Source organism: Sminthopsis crassicaudata, chromosome 4, assembly GCF_048593235.1.
Source record: "Sminthopsis crassicaudata isolate SCR6 chromosome 4, ASM4859323v1, whole genome shotgun sequence".
Classification (NCBI taxonomy): domain Eukaryota; kingdom Metazoa; phylum Chordata; class Mammalia; order Dasyuromorphia; family Dasyuridae; genus Sminthopsis; species Sminthopsis crassicaudata.
The window spans coordinates 125,801,224-125,824,605 of NC_133620.1; the positions used below are offsets into that span (position 1 = coordinate 125,801,224).

At 30.5% G+C, this 23,382-nt stretch overlaps 1 protein-coding gene and 1 long non-coding RNA gene across 2 annotated transcripts in view; one reads left to right on the forward strand and one right to left on the reverse strand.

The window, feature by feature from the left end:
- Positions 1-23,382, forward strand: part of PDE10A (phosphodiesterase 10A) — a 736,567-nt gene that overhangs the window by 692,838 nt on the left and 20,347 nt on the right. Inside the window, 3 exon segments of the mRNA XM_074309355.1 lie at positions 6,922-7,094; positions 17,845-17,956; positions 22,723-22,803. Coding sequence (XP_074165456.1) covers positions 6,922-7,094; positions 17,845-17,956; positions 22,723-22,803 — 366 coding nt within the window.
- On the reverse strand, positions 11,756-21,053 carry LOC141565786 (uncharacterized). The gene is made up of 3 exons (XR_012489125.1): positions 20,974-21,053; positions 14,075-14,239; positions 11,756-11,813 (listed from the first exon to the last, which is right to left on the reverse strand). It is a non-coding gene; the product is annotated as an uncharacterized LOC141565786 (long non-coding RNA).

The following is a 23,382-nucleotide window of genomic DNA, read 5'->3' on the forward strand; positions in this document are numbered from 1 at the left end:
CATTTTAAAAAATTGGTTAGCACAGTTTCTGACATATAATAGGTACTCTATATATTCCCTCTTTTACATAATAATACATGATATTAAATAATATTTAATACATTGATATCATTAAAATAAAAAAGCACAATTGCAAATTAAGACATTATAAAGTAAAGAATTTGGACCCAACATTGAAAGATTAAATTTTATTACAGTAAACAATTGGTTGATATATTTAAAAAATTTACTTGATATTCTGCACTGTGATTGGTGCTCTGAGAGAGAAATCCTGGTTCCTGGTCTTAAGGGATTTAGGGCATAGTTAAGATGAAATGGATATCTGATGAGTTAAATATAAGGAGTGTTAAAGGGGCAGTTCCACAAAGTTCCACAAAATTCTCCGAAAAATTCAGAGAATTCAAGATGTCAAGTTAGTTTTCTTGAGATAGTGGTGCTTCAATTGGGCTTTGAAGCTTTTGAAAAGATGGGGAAGAGGAGAGGATTTTCTGTTGAAAAAAGATGTCCCAAGAATAAAAAGACCTACGTGGGAATTTGTCTTGTTTTCAAGAACAATGGATGGACCAATCCTACTCTTTATTGGTTTTCCTTATTTTCATATATATGGCAAATTATATATTATGTCCTTTTGTGTTGTCTAGGAACTATTAGAAGATATACTGAAATTTAGTCATAGCCCTGATGTAGAGCATATCATTATTTGGTAGCAAATAATATATGAATATTTTAAAACAAATTTGGAATATGCTGTTATTCTATCCTCCTTCTGCTATGTAAAGTAGGAAGTGATCTCAATAAATATGTTTATTAAAAGTTGAGATCCTTTTTCCCTCACCTAAATCCATCCCATATTTCTGGGTACAAATGCTATGTATGCCAGTTTTGTGAGGTATTTTTAGAGCAGTTGTCTTAAAGAGGACCTACTTGATCAGTTTTTTTTTTTTTTTGCTAGTTGCATGTTATAGCAAGCTAAAGTTTGAACAGTTTTAGAAGCCTGATTGTGTATGAATGGTTTAGAACTTTAAAAAATAGATTTAACTCACATTTTCAAGTGGAATTGAATGTTAACTCACATTTTCAAGTAGAAGAATTGAATGTTGATCACCAATTTTAAGTCATAAATATCCTTACTTGATTTGTGATACTGTCAATTATAGTGATTACAAAAGTAATATGGAAATATTAAACTATTTTAGATAGTTATATAGTTATCATAGTTCAACATGAGCTCTTATTTGCCACTGCAAATATATGCAATATATGTAATAACATAAATGAGCTGGGTAATTTATCATAGATTTTTTTCTGAAATGGAGAGGGCCCGACATATATATTTTAACATAAAGACCCTGAAAAATAAAACAAAACAAAACAGAAAACAAAATTTTGTTAATGCCTTCATGCTTTTTATAAACAATGAAAAGGGTTCCAGTCTCTGTACATATTCCTGATAGAGAATGGCTATCTAAAACAATCAGATCTAGATAACAGAGGAAAAGTGGGAGAATACATCTCCTTGTACTCTGATCTGAAGGAAAGGTTTCCATAGAATACACTGTGCATGAATTCAGAAGGACTGAACCTTATGCTGAGCAAAGACCTAGATGGAGGGAGAGGAGAGGAGGCAGAGAGAGAACCATAATCCAGATGAAGAATAGACAAAGAAGGTACTTGGCCAATCAGAATGTGAAAATTGAAACACAGATCATCTAATTCAACCTTCTCCTGTTATAGATGAGGACACCAAGAAGTTACCAGGATTTATAAATCATGATACTCTGAAGCTGTTACTAGCTCACTCTAGTGGCAGAGAAAGTACTGAAACCCAACATTGTGGAAGGGAAAATGTATTCACTCACTGTGGCAGTGACCACTGGCTCCTCTTGATTCTTTTTCCAGCACAGTTTTAGTAGGCAACTAGAATGAAAGACTACTCTTTCCCAATTCTAATTTAAATGTTCCCAAATCAGGATTAAAAACAGCAGTTTTATTTTAGAATGTATATTGCCTCATCAACTAAGTATAATAAAACATTTATTAACTAAAATACTTGGGGAGTGAGATATTCTAGAAAATTGCATTTTTCTTTGGATATTAATAAAGAAACATTTGTTTCAACACAGATGGTTGAAAGAAAATTTTCAAAAATATATTTTTCTTCTTTTTTGTCAAGATGCAGAAAATGTATTTCTTTGATGACTAAGAACATTTTAATGCAACAATACCAAGACTATGCTCTTTTATAAATACACTATAAATTTTAACATAGTGAGTACAGGAAATTGAACTAAATCTATGTTATTTCTAAAACATAACTTGAAAGTAGTATGCTTTTTTCTTAAACATAAATCCATGGTGAGCTTGTGTTACTGTCATGTGTAATTTCTCCTCTCTGATCAAAGGTGAGTACAGGATGTGAGGGGTGGCAAGTTAGATTTCAGTGACAAAGGATATTATTCCCTTTCCAAGGTATTTACTTTTAACTTGAAGTTTGAAAGATAAAGGACAAATAAAGTTTGCCTTAATAGCACACATGTATATAGCACTTTACAGTTTAGTTTGCAATACAGATCTGTGAAATGCCTATTTTCACCATTATCCCCATTTTATAGAGGAGGAAACTGAGGCTCAGAGAAAAGGTAGCAGTGTCAGAGCCAGTATTCAGACTTTAGTCTCTTCTGATTCCATATCCAGTTTTCAATATGATATGCTGTATTGGCTTGTTTTCTAATTGCATAGTCTTCTAAGTTTTATTTTCTCCCCAGAAATTCCTGTAAATTCCTGCCTAAATAATCCTATCTCTCTTCTTTCTGTTCATTTTTTCCCAAGTGACTTCAAGGAGCTCTATACCTAAAATTTGTCTCAAGAGTGTACCCCTTCCATATTTCATTAGGTACTCTTGTAGGTTCTGCACTCATACTATACCATGTAGTCCTCATCTTGAATGACCTCTACCATGAGCTTTCTCTATTCTGGTACCTGTGCTCCCAAGTAGCATCACTATTAGAAGTTACCAAAAAGAGCTGAGCTTTGGTGCTATTGAAAGTACTCTTTTGAAAAGGCTCTACCTTTTTTTTTCTTATAAAAAAATTAGCACTTTTAAAAAAACTTCCTTGGTTTGTTTTCAGTACTTGATAGTGATGACAATATCTTAATTCATTCTCTATAATCCACTTCCCCTGGAGTTAGAGAAACTATTGTCTCCAAGTTCTACTACATCTGTGATTGTTCATTCTCTATCTCCTTCACCAGCCTCTCCTCATCTTTTCACTCTTATATGTTGATTGTTAATGTTATTAATAATAAGGTCTAGCCTTCGCCCTTTTCACAAGGTATGAGTCTTTCCATTCACACTTATTAGTCACAGGATAACAATCTTAAAAGTTAGAAGGAACCTTGAGGCCATTGTACCTGAAAAAGAATCCCCTCTCAACCAATGGTCATTTAGCTTCTTTTTTGAAGGTCTAAAATGGGGACTCTGAACATGACTTATTTAACTTTTGGAAAACATCAAACCTAAATTTTTCTTTCTGCAACTTCAATCCCTTTTTGAGTTGAAAACTTCTGGTTCTATTTTCTTGTTTCAAACAGAAATCAAATTTAATCAACTTCCACAAGAGAAGCCTTCAATATTTGAAGCAAAAACTCTACTTCTTAATAAATATCCAAGTCTCCTTTGTCCTAACCATTACCAATTCTGTAGCAGCTCTGAAGAGATCAGAAGACAGTTATGATGGTTTTCTCAAATTAATTATAATCAATTAGCAAGTATTTTATCAAGCATCTTTTTGTTATGCAAAAATATTGGAGGGAGGACATAAAAGAAATATGACTTAGTCCTTGAAGGATCTTACAATCTACCAGGAGACACACAATTAATAAATATGAAAGAATGAAAATATGTAGAATTTTAATTATATGAGGTTACAAGTGGGAAGGTACCCCAAAGGTCATTTAGGTCAAACTCATTTAGGTATTACTTTAAAGAAATATTTCAAGAGCCTCATAGGGAATTAGACCATAGTGCAGATCTCTTGAGTCAAAGAGGTTTGAGTGCCAAGTGACCATAGACAAAATTATGAAGTGGACAAGGCTTGTCTTCGCTGCTGATCACCTTCTTTTTCTCAAGTATTTTTCTTATCCCACTGTGTGAAGTATTTGTTATTCTCTGAAACAGATTTTATAAATCACTAACAACTTAGTGCAAATTAATTTAACCTCTTAAATTAGCTCTTCTTAGCTCTAGTTAGTTTTTGTTTGTTTTTTAAGAGGACCATTTTAAGACAACCAATTTGAGGGTAGACTTTGAAGACATTTTCTTCTTCCTTGTGCCTCTCAAATCATACCATATACATTGAGGCTTTTCAGAATGAACCATAAATTGACATGAACAAACAAAAAAGAATAACAGGCATTCTGATAGGACATATAAATACATGGGTATATGAAAACAATTTAGATAATATTTTCATGGAAGACATTTTTAAAAAGAGAATAACCTATGTAACTAAATGCCTGACCCTTAATAAAAGTTAAATTGAAATGAATAATGACTAATTTTAGTTTTATCCTAAAAAAAAGAAAATAAGAGAACTTGGAAAATTCAAACCACAAGTGTCAAGTTAAATAATTGATATTTAAATCAAGACTTTCACCTGGGAACATAAGAATAAATTGCAAAGGGTCCTTTAGCTGAGGATGAAAAAAAATTGTATTGTCAATAACTTTTGGGTTTTATTGTTTTTCTTTTCTTATTTTTCTGAGAAGGAATCCATAAGCTTCACAAGATTCATACGCAGGGTCAATGACAGACAAAAATGTTAAGAAACTTTTATTTGAATGAAGTAAATTTATTTGGATTAGAGAAAATAAGTAGTCATAGCATACTTATTAAGTTTTTTCATCTATGATGAAACCTCAATAATAATTGTGTTGAGCAAATCATTACAGGAAATTTGATATTAAAGTTACATATTCTCACTTGCATACTTAAAAATTTGGAAATTGTGTTTCATATGATCAAAGACTTTGATCTGGAAAGGAACTCAAATGTCATTGACCTTAATATAACAAAAACAAACAAACAAACAAACAAAATAACATTCAAATGCAGAGCTTGCTGCTTCTTTGAAAGAACTTAGTGAAATAGTGTTGTCAATCTCAAAATAGAAATTGTAGCCACTACAGCTCATATACATAAGGATCCGATCCCTGTGCGCATGTTGACTTAGAAAACCATATATTATTGCTATCTATATTCTGTTATATTTCTATTTTGGTAAATATTTCCTAATAACATTTTAATGTGGTATAAATTCCACTCTAGTATTATGGGCTAGCTCAGGTGTATCTGACATTTCTGATCTAAGTACAGAAAACAAGTATAAATAGAATCTTTAGTATTCATTTTATGTTTTGAAAGGAAGCACCAGATTTATAGTCTTTTTTTCATTAGTCTCAGAGACCAGCTATGATGAAATCCCAAAGGGAACTGAGATATATGTATTAAAGGCTTTTGATTTGTTCTAGTTCACTACAAATCACTTAGTAAATGTCACTATGAAATTGTGCTAAAGGGTTGTGTTTAAAGCAAGGATTGCATATAATTCCAAATAATATTAGACAATGCCATGTCAATGTAATATCTCAAATATATAATAATATTTGAGGAAATGAAGTTTATTAAGTTTAAATGCAGAATAGTATAGTTTTAAAAATTGGTATTGAATGAAGTAGAACAAATTAATGAAAAAAAAATAGAAGTCATAGCATATTTACATAATATGACACAGTAATCATGCATAGAAAAGCCTTTCCTATATGAGAATTATTTGCTGAACTCAGAATTTGATAGTTTGTTGAAGGAAAATCACAATTTCACAAGCCTGTAATTATAGCTAAAATTCCTCATTAAGGTTTATAAAGACGTGTAGATACACATACACAGCCACACACACACACACACACACACACACACACACACACACACACACATATATAATAAGATACATATCACATGAGGTATTTTATACACACACAGATATCTAGACATGTGAATACATAGACATGTGTCTATTTGAAGTGTCACATATGAGCCTTACAATAGCCCATGAAAAAGAGCCAAAGATAGTATTTTCATTTAATATGTGAGAAAGGTAAAAAGGAAAAGCATGTCTTATTTTTTTCCACAAAAGAATCACATATACATAATTCTAATGTTCATAAATTCTAAATTGTTGGAATCACAATTACCTTTTACTTAGTGTAAAGCTGTACAACTTTTTCCCATCTCCATATAGTGTAAATAAGAGGAGTGGCCTTAGATCAATTCCATCCTCCAGGTATTTAGATTAGAAAATCTGTCCTGACAATGAAATTGTTAAATATTGAATAGAATTACTGATAAAGATGTGTTTAAGACACTGAAGAGATTTTTTTTCATGTGATTTCAAGAAATAACATGTCAGCAGGCAACAGTAGGACTAGATGACCAGATTCTTTATAAATCTGTAATTTTCTGTGCAAAATAGAAATTAATGAGGTGTGGTATTTGTGAGATTTGAAACCAGAGTCCAAATAGAATTTCAGATTTGCTTTTAGTGGACAAAAACAAACAAAACCAACAAGCATGTTTTAAGTTGTGTGTTGTGACATGTGTTTATCATATGTAATGCTTGTTCATCATTTCCACTGTGCTAGCATTCTCATCATAACTTTTTTTTTTCACTATAACTTTTCAAGAGAAATTAGAAAACTCATTAAATTGAAATCATTTCATACTGTCCCTTTATTCTTCAATTTTCATTAGCGTGTAAAGTGACTTTAGCTATCTTGTTCCAAATACCTGATATGATCACAAGATTAGAACTTGTGCTTTTTATTGGTCTCTTCTTCTTCTTCTTTTTTTTTATTTCTTCATAGCTGGAAGGGCACAATATCTTCTCCTCTCTGAGTTCCAGTGAATATGAGCAGGTGCTGGAGATCATCCGAAAAGCCATCATCGCCACAGACCTTGCTCTGTACTTTGGAAACAGAAAGCAGTTGGAGGAGATGTACCAGACAGGATCGCTAAACCTTAATAATCAAGCACATAGGTAAAGAACAAATTCAAGTTTAGAAATTCAGGGATAATTATGGGAAGTTTTTAAAAATTAGAATTAGAAAGATATAAAAAAGTTCTTTGCCCATGAATTGATATTAGTAGATCATTGAAGTATTTAAATTTAAATTTAATTTAAATTTAAAATCCATTAAGTTTTATACTTACTATATAAATTGCTTGACAGTACTGTTAACTGTGCATATTAGAAAAAGGTTATTTTAGAATAGATATTAAACATTATGGTTTTGTTTTAGAAATACATTTAGACAAATGCTTTTAATTGCATGGCTTCCTCAGAAATTTAAAATATTACTTTGGGTTCATGATTTTTATTCTTTAGAACCAAGTCATTTATAATTTTTATTAGTAAATTTTTATTTTCTTCATACTTGTACCTTTTTTTTTCCATTGTCTTATAGACATCTAAAGGTTTAATAATCATTTTTCTACCGCTTTTGCTGTGGTTGCCTTGGTATTGTGAGATAGATAACTTAATGTCTTAAAAAAAATTCATAAGTATTTGGTAAATTATAGTATTATAGTATTATAAATTATAGTATTATAAAAATCCATATAACATGTTAATATTATAATACTTTAATTTTTCTGTCACTCCAATATATCTATGATCATGTCAGTATATGTATTTCCTCCATTGATCAAATCTATCTATGCTTGCCTATCATGTGTAATTCTTTTGCATATCTTTCCAAATTCTAGTTATGGAATGGGAGGACATCTGGTGTCCTAGGAAATATCTAGAGAGCATATTGATATTTTGAAATATTGAAGATTTATTAGTAGTTATAAAATTAATAAAAATTATATGCACTTAGGTTGGAAAAAGCCTGTGAATCTGTTTTCTATAAAGGCTCTTGAGTTTCTGTATGTAATCTGATTACCTTGATTGATTGACGTATACCTTGTACATATACCAAGTATGCAACTGTATTCAAGGTATGAGATAAAGATATTTTGGTATAGAACAAAAGATTTTCTTTTGTTTCTTTGCAGAGATTTGGAACAATTTCTCTTAGATAGCCTTATTATTATTATTATTTTTAATTATGAAGATGAGTTTGTTTTACTTTGTTGCCATTATGTAGTGAGAGGACTTTTTAAATTATATACATTATGTATATATTTAGATAAGCATGATTTTGCCTTTGAATATTTTTATACATGCCTGCTTAAAAGATTGGAATAGTATATTTTTTAGTTGTAAGGTTTTGAATGACAGCATTGAGACATTGGACTAGTTATGTCAGCAAAATTCATTTAGAATTCTGTGGCTTAATATTTTTTAGCTACATAGACTATTACAGAAGTGTCATTTAGTCCTGTCACAGTATTTGATTTCATGAAGGCAGCTAAAACTACAGATATTTCATCCAAATTATCATAGTAAAAATCATAAAAATAGCTACCTTTCATTTATCCTTTAATAGTTACTATGTTGGTAGTAATAATATTAATATTAAAATAATAACAATAACAATAGTTAATATTTATGTAGCACTTAGCTATGGACTATACTAAGTGTTTTACAATTATTATATTATTTGATCTTCAATAACAACCTCAGGAAGGGAAGTGCTGTTAAATTTTATATGACTAAACTGAAGCAAAAAAGAAGTTAAGCTAGTAAATATCTGAAGCCAAATTTGAACTCAGATTCTCCTGACAGTAGACATTAGGCTCTATCCCCTGTATAAATCTTCTTCAGAGATCTATCATATCTAATATTTTAAAAATCGTATTCAGATCATTCTTATTTTTAATTAGATTTATCCAGATCTAAAAAGGGTAAATTGAAATCCTCCACTATTATAGTTTTATTTTGTTGCCCATTCTTTTTTTTTTTTTTTTTTTTTTTTTTTTTTTTAGTATTTAGATGCTGTGGATGCATGTTTAGTATCAGTATTAATTTGTTTTGTGGTACCTTTCTGAAAAATGTAGTTTCCTTGTTTAGCTCTTTTAATTAAATCTATCTTTATTGTTGCTTGGACTGAGATCATAATTGCACCCCTCTTGCCTTTTTGAATTTCAGCTGAAATGGTGATATTTTATTTTAATTCTGTGTCCTTGGTTTGATCTAAATTTTTCCTCTGCCCCTCCTTTTTCTCACCCAGAATCCAATCACAGGTTCTTATTCATCTTTTCTTTCTTCCTTTCTTTTTTAATCCCTGTTTGAAATCTGTCATCTGTGTTTGGAGTTTGTTTTGAATAGCATCAATTTTTCTACTTTCCCATTTATTCCTCTCTCTCCCTTCAAACTCTTCCCTTCTGTTTCCATGTTGAGTAAAATATATGTCTTTATTCTCAGGTGTGTGGTTATTCTTTAAAGGATGGCAATTTTAATTGTTCCATACAGTTCTCCCATCTCCTTCTATCTTTTATGGTCTTCTAATTGTATTCCTTGATTGTATGAGATAATTTCCCCCACATTTCTTTACCCAAACTCTCACTATCATTTCCCCCTCTCTTTCCATTTTTCTATTAAGATCTTCAAAACACAACAAGGAAAGGCATTTGAAAGATTGCTATATTACTTGGTATCTTTTAGAAATAATGGAGCTCTTTTTTTTTTTTTTCACTGCTTTCTAGAGGTTCATATGAAACTCTGTGAAAAAGAGTTTTTAAGCTTCTACAATTAAAGATTGATCTCTTGTTAATTTACCTTTTCAAATACAAAGGGATTCTATAAAATTATTCTAAAAGTATTGTTCATTTAATCCTTCACTATTTTCTGAAATTATATTTGCAACTTCTGATCCCTTCATTTTACAAGCTTTACTCAAAATTTTTTTTCCTTCATTTTTATAAGCCAACCCATTTTATTCTTATAAGTAATGACTAAATGATTCTCTTACCATCTTCTTCATTTTATTACCATTCACTTTTCATCTTAGTCAAAGACATGCTTCAAAGTACAGTGTCAGTGCAGAACTTCTTCACTTCAGTACATTTATTTCATATCTTCCTCCATTGCTAATCCTTAGTTATTCTTTATTTTGGAAATTTTCCTTTGGAGTTTTGGCCTGCATTAACAATGAACTATTTTTCTAGATTTAGCCTTTTTTATATTGATTTGGATTCAACTTCTGTTAGAAGGGTGTTTGAAGATTTAAAGCAGTCAATTGTTCTTCCCATTTCATTGCATATATTTTCATACCAATATGGTGGGTATCACCATCAGATCTTTCTAGTAATGGTTTGCTTGCTAAAATATATATAATGTACATAAATTAGTACCTAGTACTGCAAAAGATACAAAGATGTCATATGAAATAAAATCTTGGAGGATTTTCCATCTGCTCAGTCCAAATGAATTTCCTTATTTTACATCTCCATCTGCTCAGTTCAAATGACTTGCCTTACGTTAATTTTTTTTGCTACCTGTGACCTTTTTTTTTCAAGCTTGTTTCTGAATTGGTCCCAGATATTCTGGCTTTTGAGATCTTTTAACTTCTATCTGCCAATGCTTTCTCCCTCCTCAAGGGAAATTATTATTATTATTATTATTTTTTAATTGGCACTAGGGAACAGTAAATTTTGTTTAGTCAATTGGCACATTATAAACCAACATGAAAAACACTCTCCCCTTTCTCTTGTTTGGTCTTTGCTAGAGTTCATTGGTTATGAAATTTTTTGGATTGCTATTTCCATTTCTTCACTAGATAGACATTCATACTTAAAGATGAGAAAAATTCTCATCAGCTATATGATTGTAGTTCTATGCTGAGTTTCTACAATATTGAAGCTAAAAACATATAATCAGTTATCTGGAGTGATTGGAACTAATATGTTTATTGAATAATGACTAAACATACATTATATATTGTTTTATATATTATAAAAAGCTTTATGATCCCATTCATTATCCCTGTGCAACTCACTTAATCATGTTTGCCTTATTTTCCTTATTTGTAAAATGCAATGGAGAAGGAACTGATAAACCACATATCTGTCAAGAAAACCCAAAAGGGATCAGATAAAACTAAAGTATGACTTAACAACAACAAAATTTAATTGAGATTTGATTAATATTTCTTAATATAAATTCATTGTTAATACTGAAACAAAGCTATACTTTTATTTCTAATAAAATAGATAATAGTTTATATATTTATGAAATGCATGAATAATTGTAAAGCATCACATATTTTGTACTACAGGTATTTGAAGATTTCTTTCAACTATAAAATTATAATACACTTTTCCTTATAGATGCACAGAATCAATCATATATTTTCATACTTGTTAACACATATTTTTCATTTCTTTAAAAAAATAGAGTCTTAATATCATCTCAGGATCCCAAGAAGAAATTGATGAATAGTATAAATATAGTTTACATGTAAGCAGGACATGATGATGTGGGGTTTGAACAGATGGATATGTGAAAAAGGGATGACAATAACATTTCCACATTATGTGGGATTCTTTATTGAACCTTACTTTGCAGGATTATAATAGAATCTAGTCTGAAAGGTAGCTTTGGATCCATGCAAACATAGCTAAATAGCACTGAAAATGTTCATTTACCTTTGATTTTAGAGAATTAATTTGCCTTTGATTATGAGTTCCTTTAATAGGATTTCTACAGAAGCATTAAAGTGATTTTTAATTAGATAGAATTGTTCACTGATCACTTATTATAACATCTTTATTCTCTGGAGATAAGCATGAAGTCCTCTCTGGTCATTCTCTAAAAAGAAGAGGAAGAACATTTTTTTTTTTTTGCATTCAAAACATCATATATATCTATATTTTTATAAAGCTTATTTTCAAATCACATGCATAAATGGTTTTCAACATTCACCCTTGTAAAACCTTGTGTTCCAAATTTTTTTCTCTCCCTCCCATTCCCCACCCCCTTGCCCTAGAGGGTAAGAGATCTAATATATGTTAAATCTGTGCAATTCATATATATATATATATATATATATATATATATATATATATATATATATATATATATATTTCCACAATTATCATGCTACACAAGAAAAATAAGATCAAAAAAAAGGGAAAAAAATGAGAAAGAAAACAAAATGAAAACAACAAAACATGAAAATTCTATGTTGTCATCCACTCTTCAGCTCCCATAATCCTCTCTCTGAGGGTAGATGGTTCTCTCCATCACAAGACCATTGAAAATGACCTTAATCACCTCATTGATGAAAAAAGCCATGTCTATCACAATTGATTATCACATAATCTTGTTATTGTTATATACAGTGTTCTCTTGGTTCTACTCACTTAACTTAGCATCAGTTCATGTAAGTCTCTCCAGGCTTTTCTGAAATCATTCTGCTGTTCATTTCTTATAGAGCAGTAATATTCTATAACCTTCATATACCATAATTTATTCAATTATTATTTATTCATCAATCTCCAATTGATGGGGCATTTACTTAGTTTCCAGTTCCTTGTCACTGCAAAAAGAGCTGCTATGAACATTTTCGCACATGTGGGTCCTTTTCCCTTTTTGATGATCTCTTTGGGATACAGGTCCAGTAGAGACACTGCTGGATTAAAGGTTATACAGTTTGATTGCCTTTTGGGCATAGTTCTGTTTTGTTATCCATAATAGATGGATCAGTTCACAACTCCATCAATAATATATTAGTAATGTCCCAATTTTCTCACATTCCTTCTAACATTCATCATCTTTTTCTATCATCTTAGCCAATCTGAGAGGTACATATGTCTTAATTTGCAGATAGTAGTTTGGAGCATTTTTTCATGACTAGAAATGGTTTTAATTTCTTCATCTGAAAATTCAGAGGCATATTCTTACTAACAAGATAAAGTGATAATCCATCATTAAAATTTTTAAAGTTTCCATTATGTGCCAAGTAATGTGCACTGGACAAGATAACATTTGTTCTCCTCAAAGAAACCCTTTATTATAGTTTTTAAAAGTAATTTACCCTTAATCCATTCGCCAGTTTCTTTACAGCCTTCCTTTTGCTCCATCTTTAATGCACTACTTCAACTCTAATTCATGCCTTCATCAGTCCATCTTTTTAGAGCATTCCAATAGACTTTTTATTAGTTTCATTCTCTCCAATTGCTCTCCTTTATCTTTTGTACAATTATCACATTGATATTGCTAAAATAGAGCTCTGATTATGTCATTCACTTAAAAAAAAAAGGGTAGATCCATATTTCTTCTGGGACATGATAGCTCTTCATCTGTTTTCTTCTCCATTCATTTTATTTTTCCTAAACTGGCCAACAGAGTGTTTCTTAAATGTAATATTCCATCTTTAACCTTCGTTTTTTTAAACAAGTGATTCCCATTCCTTATCTGAAATGTTCTCATTTTTCACTTCTGCCTTGTAGAATTCATAGCTTCTTTCAAAGTACAGTTCTTCCTACATGAGACCATTTCTGATCATTCTAGTAATTAGCACATTCTAATAATTAATTTGCATTACTTTGAATTTATCTTACATTTATTTTTTGTTCACATTATATCCCCTTAGTACAAAATAAGCTTGTTTGAAGGGAAGAATTATTTCATTTTCATCTGTGTATTGCCAATATCTAGGTTAGGACTTTTACACTTAGTAAATTTCTCTGATTTTTAATTTTTCCATTTCTTTTCTGCTGAATTGAATTAAATTGAACTTGATCAAAAAAATAGAATTTTCTGAATCAGAAACCTATTGGGATTTTGATATTGTCCTTAATTTTTTTCTGCCTCAGAAGAAGAGATACTCTGTTCTCCAGAAATGTTAAAGCTAAAGGGGAGAACCCTTAATAAAGTTCCCAAATGCTAATGAGAAAACAACTTATCCATTTGTGTTGTTAAATTTGAAATTGGGGGCAGGGGAGGGATGGTCCTGTGGTTTCACCAGAGTAGGGAGTTCCTGGTATCGAAAAAAAAAATCCCTTTACAAACCAAATGGCTGCTTATATGTAACCATAGCATTGAACACTAAGAGGATGAGACTTAACTGTGATCTTCCAAGTGATGTTCATCAGAGATGAGATTTCATGTTTATTCCAAGGTTATCCCACTATTTCATAAAATCTGGTTGCCAAGGTTGCCTCACAAAAGGGAACAGAGTATCTTGAAAGTCTTTCAGAATGTGTTGTGGTTCACAAGTGTTAAAGAAGAGACTGCAGGAAATAATGGAAAGGGAAAAATAAAAGAAATAATGACAATAGGAAAGTTGGAAGGTGTTATGCCAGTGCCTGGTCTAAAAACCCATTATACTCCATCTCATAACTATATATTACAGTTAGCATAACATTTGGCAATATAATGCATTGTCCATCTTCCTTACCTACTTACATCTTCATATTCCATAGGTTAAAATATAACACTTTTAGCTGTTAACTATTAGCTAAATAGATTTTAGCTACTGAACTAAAAAGTTTTTTCTTAAATCCATATTACAATAGTTTCTGTCAGTTGTTTGAAAATGAATGCCAATTTTCTATTAGTTCTATGAACAACCACCAAGTGAGATGGTATAGGTGATTAAAAAAAAAAATCAAAACCATTATTGCTAGTAAAACTCAAATCAAATTACCTATATCTGATCAATAGAAGCATGAATATATATAAAGATCTAAATGAAAAGTCAAATCTACATTGTGATTTTAAATTATACTGATTATGTTAAAGTGTTCTATGATAATTATTTGAATAAGTGTTTTCCTAAGAACATGACAGATTTTAGGATTTTGTCTGTACTAGCACATGAGAAATAATTCCACAGCATAAGTTATCTAATATAGGAAAAATTGAATTTGTTAGTGTCATATATTAATCAGCTTAGTTTTATCAATTACATAAAAATTCCATGGTATACCCCATCCCAAATACATTTCACAATTAAATTTAAAAGTCAATTATCTGACAAAATATGGAAAACATCTATAAACATTTTTATAATATTTTCCTTCATATGAGTGAGACCATTACATTGGACTACAATGTTATAATACCTAATGTATTTCATCAGGAAGTAGAAAAAGGCATAATAAAAAATAGAAATGGGAAGAATGGTTAGTCTGTTCTTGTTAAATAGAGAGGAAATCAGATAAATAGCACATTGAGCAGAGCTGGAATCTGGAAGACTTGAATTCAAATCCAGTCTCAAATATCTATTAGCTGTACAAGTCATTCATCTTTCTAATTCTGTAAAATGGGAATAATAGTATTTTGTAAGGATCATGAGAAAACAGTTGTAAAGCACTTTAGAAATGCTAGATATTATTGATGTTGTCACCACTATTTTATTTACTACTACTACTGCGCCTTTTAAGTAATTATTATCATCATTAACATTATTAAAAATATACAATTTTGAGGTGCTGTAGGACTATCGAGATATTTAAAATAGGGGAAAATACTAGAGACTTAGAAAAAAAATCCTGTATTCCATTATTATTTTAAGTGACCAACTGAATATTAATAGCTACCAATCTATGTACCTGTTTTCTTATGTCCACATAAGTTTTATGAGAATTCATGGCATAAGAAGGAAACAGTAAGATTTTCATAACTGACTACCTACAAGTGATATCATCTTTCTAGTCACACATTTACTTAAAAGTTATAGAAAATAAGATTCTATTCTACATATTTAATTGAATATAAAAAAATTTGTAATACCTTAAATGCTCTTTTCTGGTCAATTAACAAACATTTCTTAAGTTTCTACTGTATGTCAACTATAACAAAAGTGATAACTTTGTTTAACTATATTCTGATTATTAGTGGCAAGCAAAGTATGAAACATGGAAGTGTATACCTTCCAAAATTTTGCCGTTGTCACTAAAATTTTTCAGCATAGAGTTAAAATTAAAGCAATCACCTATATGTAATAAAGCTTTCTAATAACTCCTTTTCACAAGTGATCACTATCAACACAGGAAAAAAGCAAAACACCCAAATAATTCAATGTCTCTTAACTAGATTTTACTGTGCAATTGAATGTATAGCCCATGGTTTGTCATTTTTCATTTCATATATCTTAGCCACATTCTGTGTGTAGATGGTAAATGGATTAAGAATTTAATAGGATGAAAAAAGCATGCTTGATTTACTTTAAGGAATTATTTTTGAAACAAAGACCTATTTTTAAAACTATATTCTAATAGTGATGTTGTGTATTATTTAAGGTTGAAGCGCAATAGAAAGATGAATGGGATAAGTACAGTGTTTAGGAGAAGTGACAAGGAATATCATTAGAAAAATTTTTGACCAGCACAGATCAACCAGTGCTGGATAACCAATGACAACCTTTCAACTGTTCAAAACATCTGGAAAGGGACAGAAAATATGTCTGCCTCCTACAGATTTAAAGTACCAACATTCTTGGTTGTAGTTGTTCACGAAATGAGCATATACATTTGCTTTGACCCTATAACCACCAGATGGAAAAGAGTGATAAACTTCACATACTTTAAAAATGCTTACAGTAATTATCATATATGTGCCAAGCACTGTAGTGTAGGCCTAGATTCTGGGCTTACAGAGACATAAAGGAAATAGTCTTTGACCTCAAGGAGGTTATATTCCCTCAGAGAAGACAATAGATGGGTAGATAATAAATACATAATTTGTGGGTCTTATAAGGGGTAAGGAAAGACCTCATAAAAGAGCTGGCATATGAGCTGAGATTTGGAGGAAAACAGTAACCCTGATTTCAATCATAAAGTACAGGCTGGAAGGATATATAGCAAATAAATTGGAGAGGTGCTTCTCTAAACAAGGCAAAGAAACCAATTAAAAATCATGATAGTCCCAGAAAGTGTCTGAGGATGATGTCTGAACAAGATTTGGCCATTGATTGGATATATATGGGATATATTGGATATACAGTATTCAAGAACCTATTGTGTATGAGGGTGTGTATGTGTACATGCACATAAAAAAAAAAAAAAGATAGGCCATTTGAGGGGCAAGACACAGGCAGAAAAAGCATTTCATGAAAGATACCTTGGAGCAGAGTTTTCAAGGAAACTAATGATTCTAAGATGAATATATGGAAGTAGTGCATGCTTGGTACACAGTTGTACAGAATAGAGGTGAATAAGCAGCAATAAGACAGTTTATCTAAATTATAAAATCAGTGTGAAATAAAACTAGGGAATAGGTTGCAATCAGGTTGCTATTCATTTTATATTCCAGACAAGAGTTTCATCCTATATTTATTTGATCCTTTATATTTGAAGAAATAGGGAGTCACTAGCATTTGGAACTGGTGACATGAACAGACCCGTGCTTTAGGAAAAGGATGTTGGAAGCTTCGTGGTAGATAGATTGGAGCAAAGTAATTAAGATGAGGAGACCTGTTAGAAGGCTATGGTAATATTTCAGACAAGAGGTTTAGACAAGAAGGCTCACTGTGGTTATGGTTATGTGAGTAGAAAGAAGAGGACAGATGCAAAAGATAATGTATCAGATTTGGCAACTTCTATTAGACTGAAAATCAAAGATGACATTGAAGTTGTAAACCTTGGTAATATTCACATACTGAAGAAATGATTATATAACATATTCCGTTTTCAAATTACAAGTGATAGCTATAAGTATTTAGGGAAGTAGTCAAACATATCATTGCCTCCATTTTCTTTTTTGGCATTGTATTATAATAATACATTCTTTAATATAATGTATTATATTCACTATAAATTAAATTTTAAAGATATAAAATTTATTGCTAAAATTTCTGTCTCTGTCCAATCAATTTTCTGTCATTATTTTCTAGAGACCGGGTAATTGGTCTAATGATGACTGCTTGTGACCTTTGTTCTGTAACAAAGCTATGGCCAGTTACAAGATTGACAGCTAATGACATATATGCAGAGTTCTGGGCTGAGGTATGTTAAGTTTTTCTCTTGAATATTCAGAATAATATCAAAAATATGAAAAAGTTGAGAAAAGTTAGATTGCAGTTATTTTACTTAAAAGTGTTTTATTTTTGTTCCTTATTGATTTTAAAATACTAGCTTTTCTTTATTAATATGAAACAGTAACATACTTAAAATAAATATACTACTTTTCAACTTGGAAATTTCATTGATAGGCTTTATCATATAAAATTTAGTATATAAAAATTTAATATATAAAATTCATTGGTTCAAATGAAAGAATTTTGTTAAAGAAACAAAATTATTTCTTTCCTTTAGATAAAATTTGTATCTTTTTACCTTTCTCTATAAGGGGAAGCAACTAACTACCTTTGAAATTGTGGATAAAAGTGATTTTGTTGCATTGTCCTGTAATAATGGCAAAGAAAAACAGAACTCAGAAATGTGAGTTCCATAGCAGGAATGGAGAATTATTTAAAAATAGTCAATATGAAATTTTTATCTTGTCTCCTTTGCTAACATTACTTTAATTATCAGAAATGTTATTCTATTTTTTTTAATTCCTAAATTTACATTGTAAATTGTCTACTCGATAAACTGGGAACCTATTGAGTTATTATAAGTCCCTTCTCAAAAATATCATTACTAGATTAGGAAAACTGAATGATATTTTCTTCAAATTTTTTTTCATCTCCTTTTAGGAAAGTTACATTTTGCAATTTGATATTTGATATCTAGTGGTTTAACTTACGCAGAAGAGGAATAGATTTAAAAAGTAAAAACTAGCAAATTGTTCACCTACAATTTAAATGTAAAGGTTTTATATTCCTTAAATTTGTTTTTAAACTTTTAAGCCAAGGAATTCTTATTGTATGAACACAATGATCATTCAGTTGATTGCATATTATGGAACTGAGTCTGGAATTTTTTACATGACTTGTGTAATTGTGTTTTCTACACATGTTTATGTGTGTCAGAGAGCCTAATTATTGTCAGATTGATTTCATAAAGTTATATCAGATATACATGTTTTAAATCCCTTATGCCAAGAATTTGTATAATGTTATCATGATTAGATTTCTACAATAATAAATTGCAGATTCTTTTGGAAATTAGTCTATCTGGGCTATGAATCCCTTAGAACATGTTGGGATGCCATGAAAAGTAACACATTGTTATCCAAGACATATGTTTCATTAATTGTGGTTCTGTAACTTGTAGCTAAGTTGGTCATCTAAAGTAGAAAATCTAGAATGTCATAAATATGTAAAATATTCTTTTTTTCTTCATATTAATTATTATGGCCCTAGGATGTTCCTTGAATAGAATTGGCACACCAAGGAAATTTTGGAACTTTAAAAGTCAATCCAACAGTCAATTTCTTATCAAGTTTTACATTATTTGCATTGCTACAAATTGATGATTTTGGAGAACTGTGTCGATTTTGGAGAATTGTGTCAATTTTATTCAACCTTCATATTCACTAGAAGGCACAGTTTATAAAAGGTAGTCATTCATCCTTTTCTTTTTCTTCTCTCTGGAAACCAAAGGTATTTAAGTACATGCCGAGTTTAATCATAGAGAATTCTTCTTTATGCCTATAACATGGGCTACCAAAATTTTTTTTAGGAAACACTGAAAACATATAATTTTCAGTCCTGACAAAACATCTCTAGAATGTCATAATATATAGGACACAAGAAATAGGGATCTTTTCATTTATAAAGTGGAACCTAAAATAAAAATTTCTTTAAGGTATCTTTACTTTGTTTCCTTAATTCTTCTAAATATTCATAAAAACATATAGGGAATTCCACTAGAGATCCAAATTCGTTCCTCACTATGTTGACTAACTTAAAAAGGAATTAAAAAAAAAAAAAAAAAACAAACAAACAATAACTCAATTACTACAAAGAGTTAGAAAAATCCCAGAAGCTATTAGGGCCTTGGAAAGATTAGTACAGCTAGCAAACCTTGTTTTATGGACCTCACATTAAGGCAAGTACTAGTTGATTAAAAAATATCCTCCATCAAAAAAGAAAGGGGGGGGCATATTTGAGCAATATTCAATGATTATAGTAATAAAACAAATATTAAGTACTTATATAGTCAAACAACAAAAATATTTTTTAAAAAACAGCCATACTGGTCTGACCCTTAAGGGTCAGAAAACATAATATCAAATTACATTCTAAGATAATGCAAAGAGAGGTCTAGGAAACTTGGAGGGTTGGTGGATCTCTTAAGAACTCCAAAGTTAAATACTGTTTTCATAATAAGTGCCTGCAAATGAAGTTATCTATGTGAAGAATCTCTGATGAGTTTTTGCCACAGATCTAGAATCATCCCACAGTATAATGTTTTTTACAGCCAACCATTTTATTGGACATAGCTTATCATTATTTTTAATGTTCTGGAAATAACTTTGAAGCGTTGTATTGATAGAACATTCTTAGCTCCTACAATAATACTCTCCATTGACAGTCAACTAATATCTTTGAGAAAAGGAATTTGCTGTGAAGATCTGAGTAAAAAACACTCTCCCCAATAGTCTGTGACATAGTCTCTCTCAAATAGACCCAGCATTTATAGTGAAAAATAAGCACAAACTTGAAATATCAAGGTAACAAGACATGTACAGAGAATATCCATATAAAAAGGGCATGAAGCCCATTTTTCCCTTCATAGAATTCTTGTAAATTTCCCTTTATTTTAGTTGGGAAAGGACTTAATGAAAGCTTTTAACGGCTACAAATATAGTTGGTCAGATGGTAAAGAAACACATATAGTAATAATTTGTAGTAATTTGAGAAGAACTTGTAAAGGATTGGGCTTCTGATTGTGGAGGATTGTCACATGAAGGATCTTTTAATAGTTCACTTATAAGCCAACTGTATATATAGACAACAGAACAGCACAACTTTTATCTTAGAGAAAATTGGGCACCAATGGACTTTATGGAACTTGGGGGGGTGGTATACTAAGATCTATGCAAAGAGAAATTTAGCTCCAGATACTACACATACCTTTCAACCAACAGTTTACTTGTCTCAGTTACCTAAATCTCATTTATCACTCCCATACTTTGAGAAATATCATAGCATAACAAATGGAAGTTCTCCAAGTTGTTTTTCTGCAACAGGCTGCCTTCCTGAATTGATACAACTGAGTTGATACACTGAAAGTCTCCATGAAATGTGAAATCTGGATCAAAAATAAAAACAAAAATCAGTGGTTTACAAAATGATTTGCATTCATTATGTAAAACCTTACAACAAATCCTCTAAGTACTACTATGGGTATTATTATTATTATTATTGTTCCTGTTTTATAAATGAGGAAACTTAAGGCTCAGAATTTTAACTTACTTTTTTTAAAAAATGGAAAGCATAAAAAAAATGTAAATTATACCCCGAACTACTTCCATTAAAAAAAAAAATCTTGATATGTTTTCACTAGTCTATTATAAATTCTCCTGTGATTAAAATAAATTAGTGGTAGATCTAACTACCTACCTAACTACCAGAGGAAATAATCTCCTATTCACTGTTAGTTTAACAAAAAACCATATGTAGTCTTTTTTCCATTAAGTATTGTATTTTTATTTATACCAGTAATTTGGTAGGTTAAAAAATAGTAGAGCTCTATCAAATTTTGTGCCGAAACCAGTAGTTAACAAAGTGGTTAACATTTTAGAAAGCCTTATTGAAATCCAAAATGACTTTAATAAGACTAAAAGAGTAATCTGGTATAAAAGGATATAAAAGGGTGTTCCATAATACCTGAGTTGCCATTTATTTAGGATATGACATATTATCCCCAGAACTTTATTATAGTGAAATTTAATATTTTTTTGCCCTTGAAGACTCCTAGGATACATTATATACTGTTGTATATTGTGAAATTGCAAATATATTATTATTGTTTATAAAAAAAATTATACTGGAATATGCAACTGGGAATACATTTCATGTAGTTTATAGATATAGATCATGTTACATATTTATTAGCTTGAACAAAAAGCTTCTAGGCAGCTAGGTACATAGTGCACTAAACTTGGAATCAGGAAATTCAAATTCTACTTCAGATAGTAGCTATGTGATCCTGCACAACAGAGGATACTAATAGCACATTATCACAGAGAACTTGAAAGGATTGAATTGAATAAGATATTATAGATAAAGCAATTGGCAAATCGCAAGGCTTTAAATAAACTTTAGAAGTAGTAGCAGCAGCAGCAACATTCAGAAAATTTGTTTGTGCATCACAACATTTTATAGGCTCCAGTTAAATTGCTCAAGAGCATTCTTCCACTCATGGAGCATGAAATAAAATTTGGAAAGTTGTGAAAAAAAGACATTGCTGTCATTTCAAGTATTCCCTTCAGCTTTTTATTTTGGATCTACCTATATACTAAAATGAATGACGACTTCCCACTCAACTATTTTCTGAGGCCTTGTATTTGTTTTCATTCTTATTAATATTTAGATGAAGGAGACAGAAAAGATGGTGTATTCCTAGCAATTATAACTTACCTTAAAGAAAGCATTAAGATAAAATGATGGAAACTAAGATAACTAAATAGAATATATTGTACTGTGAAAAAATAATGCTATTGAATTTTTTTTGAAACATAGCTTTTAGTAAGCTCCATTGCTTTTTCAAGCAAATATAATACGTTTTTAAAAGGAAGAAGATTTACATGCCCCCAATTTTCCATTAATTTCACAACTTGTAAAGAGAGAAAACATATTTATTTATTTATTTTACTCTAGGGTGATGAAATGAAGAAATTTGGAATCCAGCCTATCCCTATGATGGACAGAGACAAAAAGGATGAAGTCCCTCAAGGCCAAGTATGAATTATCTCATTTGATTTATCTCAATCAAAAATAGTGCATAAGGAAACTCCTAAGTGAGCAAACAAATGTGAAATCATACATCTTATTATTCCAAGTCTCATGATAACAAACTATAGCCATTTTCTTTAGAAGGATTGAGGAAAGTAGAAAAGATATCACCTTGAACCTTGAGTTTTCCACATGTTTAAAGCAGTTTAGTTACTCAAATGTGGAGAATTCTGTACTAATATCTCAAAACAATAGTTCTAGGAAGATTAGCATAAAAGGAATCAATCACCCCTACTTAAACAGGGTTTTATTATGAGGCCTGCAATGAATGGAGTGTTGGCAAATGATTTAGATTTTGAATCCCACACCTAAATTTCAAAGCTTCACAGGTCTGTCTTGCACAGCCAGAGAGTAAACTGTGAGATCTTTCCTTTGAGTCCCACATGTCCAATTCAATCAAATATTAACTTTAATGGTGGGCCTAAATAATTGAGGGTAAAAAAGAATTTTGTATATTTTGTACTACATGTTTTGCCAGACATTATTAAATTATATCCCCATGTATCAGAAACTCTCTACTTTTGC